Here is a 4,124-nt window from a genome sequence, read left to right as displayed (position 1 = left end):
AAATTTTTTTAAGAAGACAAATTAGCTAAAAAATGACATTCTATATGTTCAATCACATACATGAATATCAACTATAATTTAATAAATAAGAATATACTATTATTATAGTTATTATTAATTCACCTAAAACTTAAGAAAGCTTTATCTATGAATTTAACAATTTGAGGGGGGGAAACTGCTTATTAAAAGATTCAAGAATGATGTTTCTTCACCAGCTCAAAAAAAAAAAGAATAAAAAAGAATGGTGTTTCTTTCCTAAAAAAAGAAAAAAAATTAAATAGAATAATGTTTATTAGTCTTTAAAAAAAAACTATGGTTCTTGTATATGATCGAGTGAGATATCATTTTGTGGAGTCTTTACTGTGGACACGCGTTTCAAAATAATTTTGTTAGCCAAGTTTTTTTATATTCCCCTAACTGAAAATTTGGTGATAAACAAACATAATAAACGGAAAAAATAGCAAAATGATAAAAATTTTATTTATTTATTAGTAAAGTAAAGTACTAAGGTGTATAAATAATGTAGCTAACTTTTATTCGATTTAAGAATTTTCATATCAAGTTGTCTTTGGAGAGGAAAAAATTAAAATAAAACCTATCATTATTTATATAAGATTTGTTCTTTAAGATTTATATAATGTAGTTATTTAATATACAATTATTTAACAACATCTAATGATGAAAATCATGGTCTATATTCCACTCAAAAACTAAGTACTCAACGATCAGAATTCAGAACTGAAACAAAAAAGAAAAATAATAAAAGTAACGGAGAGTTGGAACACAAGTCATGAGAAAAATAATAAAAGTAACACGAGATTGGAACACAAGTCATGAGAAGTTGCTAAGATAAACAGGACAGTTTCAATTTCACCTCGTCAATTTCATAGTTTTTAAGTCATCAGTCTCGTTGATTTGTGTTCATATTTTACAGTTTTATTTACAGTTACTCGGAAAACATGCATGATTGGTCACAATAAGTGTAATACTAGTAATTGCATGCATTTATTGCTGGGTTAAAGAACATTTATTTATAAAATACTACTCTTAAGTTTGGTAATCATCATTGTTTTTAAACCTATAATTAAATAATGAAACTCTCATCGGTAATGATAATTACAGTAAGAAAGTGATATTTATAAATAATTTTGTTTTATTTATTTACGGTTACTGGCCAATTTGAATGAAGAAAATACTAGTAACCAGTAAAAATGGAAAAGGGCGTGATGGATAATATGACACTATTGCTATCTCACATGAAATGTGCATGTGCATCCCATCACACATGATAACTGTGGATGTGCATCATGGGACCGAACCCTAAGAGGGGAATTGAAGAGTGTAAAGGTAATGATTACGAATGGGGGAGATGATGGGAATAGAAGCCTTTTTATTATTTTTAAATTTTAAATAAAAAATGTAAAATGATTAAATTGAAATAAGAGGAAAACAAAAAGACTACACAGTACTGCGCAGCCATAGCCGCCATTTCCTCTTTCCTTTCTCCTACTTTTTCTGCTCATTATTGCTTTTGTTTAAATTCATTTATTTCCTTTTATTATCACCAAACTTTAGCAAAAAAAAAAAAAAACAGTGCGTGGAGAGAGAAAGCCAAATAAAGGAAAGGTAGTAGATAAAGACATATTCTTAAATATATTATTTAAAAATAAACCAAGGAATTAATTAAAATTAGAGGAAGTGGTGCGGATTCTGAATAGAGAAGAGAGAGAGAGATAGTGTGTGATTAAAAAAACGGCAAAAGAAAAAGCTGAAAAGATCGAGCAGGTATTTAAAGCTCCATTGGAGAGTATTTGGATTTGTGTATATCAAGCAAGCAAGCCATGAGACGATGAACATATTCATAGGCATTACTCATTAGGCTCTATCTATATCCGTTTGTTCCTTCCTTTTTTTCCCTCTCTTTATTACTATTTTTTTTTCTAATTGGTGCGCTAGCGACAGTGATCACGTTAATTATGAGAGTTACTCCATTAATGTAACATTCATTGTAGCCTCTGGTTTTATGGAAGGCTTTCCCGAGTTTTAAGCTTAGGTTACATACTAGTACATGCGGCATAGGCCTCGTTTAATCGCTCTCTCTCTCTCTCTCTCTCCCTCTCTCTCGAAAAAGCTGCAATTTTTGCTCACTCTGATAAGCTTTATCTCCCCCGGTCCCCTCTATATAAAGGAAAGCTTCACCCTATTCTATTCCCTCACACACACTACTCTCTCCTAATCCCTTATTCTTCCATCGATTTTGCTACTATTGTTGTTATCATGGGAGAGTCTGAGTTTGTTCCTTCGGTGGCTGTGAGTGTGAGAGAGTTTGATCCAACTAAAGACATAGAGAAAGTGGAAGCCGTTGAAAGAATATGTGAGGTTGGACCCAGTGGAAAGCTTTCCCTCTTCACCGACCTCCATGGTGACCCAATTTGCAGGGTCCGCAACTCACCTACTTTCCTCATGCTGGTAGTAATTTTATTATATATATTCAACTAATCATCAACGTCTTTTCTTTCTCTCTTTTCTCTTCTCCTTCTTTCTTTCTATCAACACCAGTAAACACCAACAGTCTTTCTCACCAACTTTTTAACTCAAATAAATCAAGCAACTAGCAATCATAGTTTTTTTTTTTATTATTATTATTATAAATATAACAATTCTCATTCTTAATTTGTCCTTTTCAGATAGCCGAAATTGGCCAAGAGACAGTAGGAATGATAAGAGGTTGCATCAAAACCGTTACTTGCGGAAAAAAGCTCCACAGGCAAGGAAAAAACAACACCGAGCCAAAACAAGTCCCTATTTACACCAAACTAGCCTACATATTAGGCCTTCGTGTTTCTCCACATCACAGGTACCTTTTTTTTTTTTTTCTCTCACTCATGTACTCTGGAGAGTGTGAGTTTTGATTAGGTGTGCGTGCGTGCAGGAGAATGGGAATAGGGATGAAGCTTGTGAAGAAAATGGAGGAATGGTTCAGGGATAACGGGGCAGAGTATGCATACATGGCTACGGAGAAGGACAACGTTGCATCCGTCAAGTTGTTCACCGACAAATGTGGGTACTCAAAGTTTCGTACCCCCTGCATTCTCGCGAATCCTGTTTTCTCGCATCCTGCTAGAATCTCTCACAAAGTGACTATCATTGAACTCTCTCCGAGCGATGCCGAAATACTCTACCGCAGCAAGTTTTCCACAACGGAGTTCTTCCCGCGCGACGTAGACTCCGTTCTCCGTAATAAGCTCTCCTTAGGCACTTTTCTTGCCGTCCCCAAAGGCTTGTACCGGGCTGACACGTGGCCCGGCTCAACCCGCTTTCTTGAGGGTCCACCACCCTGTTCTTGGGCCCTAGTCAGTGTGTGGAACTGCAAGGACGTGTTCACACTGGAGGTAAAAGGTGCTTCGCGCGTGAAGAAGACGCTCGCCAAGACCACTCGCGTCCTCGATCGTGCCTTCCCCTGGCTGCGCTTGCCCTCCGTTCCTAATTTCTTTGAGCCCTTCGGGTTTCATTTTTTGTATGGGCTTGGAGGAGAGGGCCCGCAGGCCCAGAAGATGATCCGGGCTTTGTGCGGGTTTGCCCATAACCTCGCCCGGGATCGCGGCTGTGAGGTTGTGGCCACCGAAGTTTCAAGCCAAGAACCGTTACGGTGCGCTATCCCGCACTGGAAAATGCTCTCATGCGAAGAAGATCTGTGGTGCATTAAGAGATTAGGAGAAGATTACAGTGATGGCTCTCTGGGTGATTGGACTAAATCCCCTCCAGGCTTCTCAATTTTTGTTGATCCCAGAGAAGTTTGATTTTAGAATATTAGTTAACATCTAATTAGGAAAGTAGTAATTAGAAAAAGGAAAAATATCTGTAGTTTTATAATTTTGTAAAGAAAGAAGGAATATGAATATCCTATCTTTTTTTAGAATTTTGTAAATAGAAAAATGAATTTGACTTTCTAGATCCCTTTTTCTGGCAGAACAAATTAACCTTTTTGTTTTCTGGTGATAATATCTTGATAATAATTTTGGATTTGGACATGTGAATGCAACATTATGTTCTTCTGATAGAAGATGATAGGAGAAGATGTGAGTAAATATTGAAATAGTGAGAATGAGATAGATATTGATGCC

The 4,124-nt window shown here is 36.0% G+C and overlaps 1 protein-coding gene across 2 annotated transcripts; it reads left to right on the top strand.

Annotated features, from left to right (window-relative positions):
• The first annotated feature begins 1,810 nt into the window (after positions 1-1,810).
• On the top strand, positions 1,811-4,124 carry LOC100804109 (probable N-acetyltransferase HLS1). 2 transcript variants are annotated; one of them, XM_026126396.2, is made up of 3 exons: positions 1,811-2,439; positions 2,688-2,857; positions 2,933-4,124. In XM_026126396.2, exons 1-3 carry the CDS (start codon positions 2,278-2,280, stop codon positions 3,798-3,800), a joined length of 1,200 nt encoding a protein of 399 aa, XP_025982181.1. In that variant the 5' UTR covers positions 1,811-2,277; the 3' UTR covers positions 3,801-4,124. The 2 variants fall into 2 exon arrangements, with proteins under 2 accessions (XP_025982181.1, XP_003550977.1); XM_003550929.5 differs by having other exon boundaries at positions 1,811-2,469; positions 2,933-4,062.

Source organism: Glycine max, chromosome 17, assembly GCF_000004515.6.
Source record: "Glycine max cultivar Williams 82 chromosome 17, Glycine_max_v4.0, whole genome shotgun sequence".
NCBI classification, from domain to species: Eukaryota; Viridiplantae; Streptophyta; class Magnoliopsida; order Fabales; family Fabaceae; genus Glycine; species Glycine max.
This window is presented reverse-complemented; position numbering and strand designations above follow the sequence as displayed.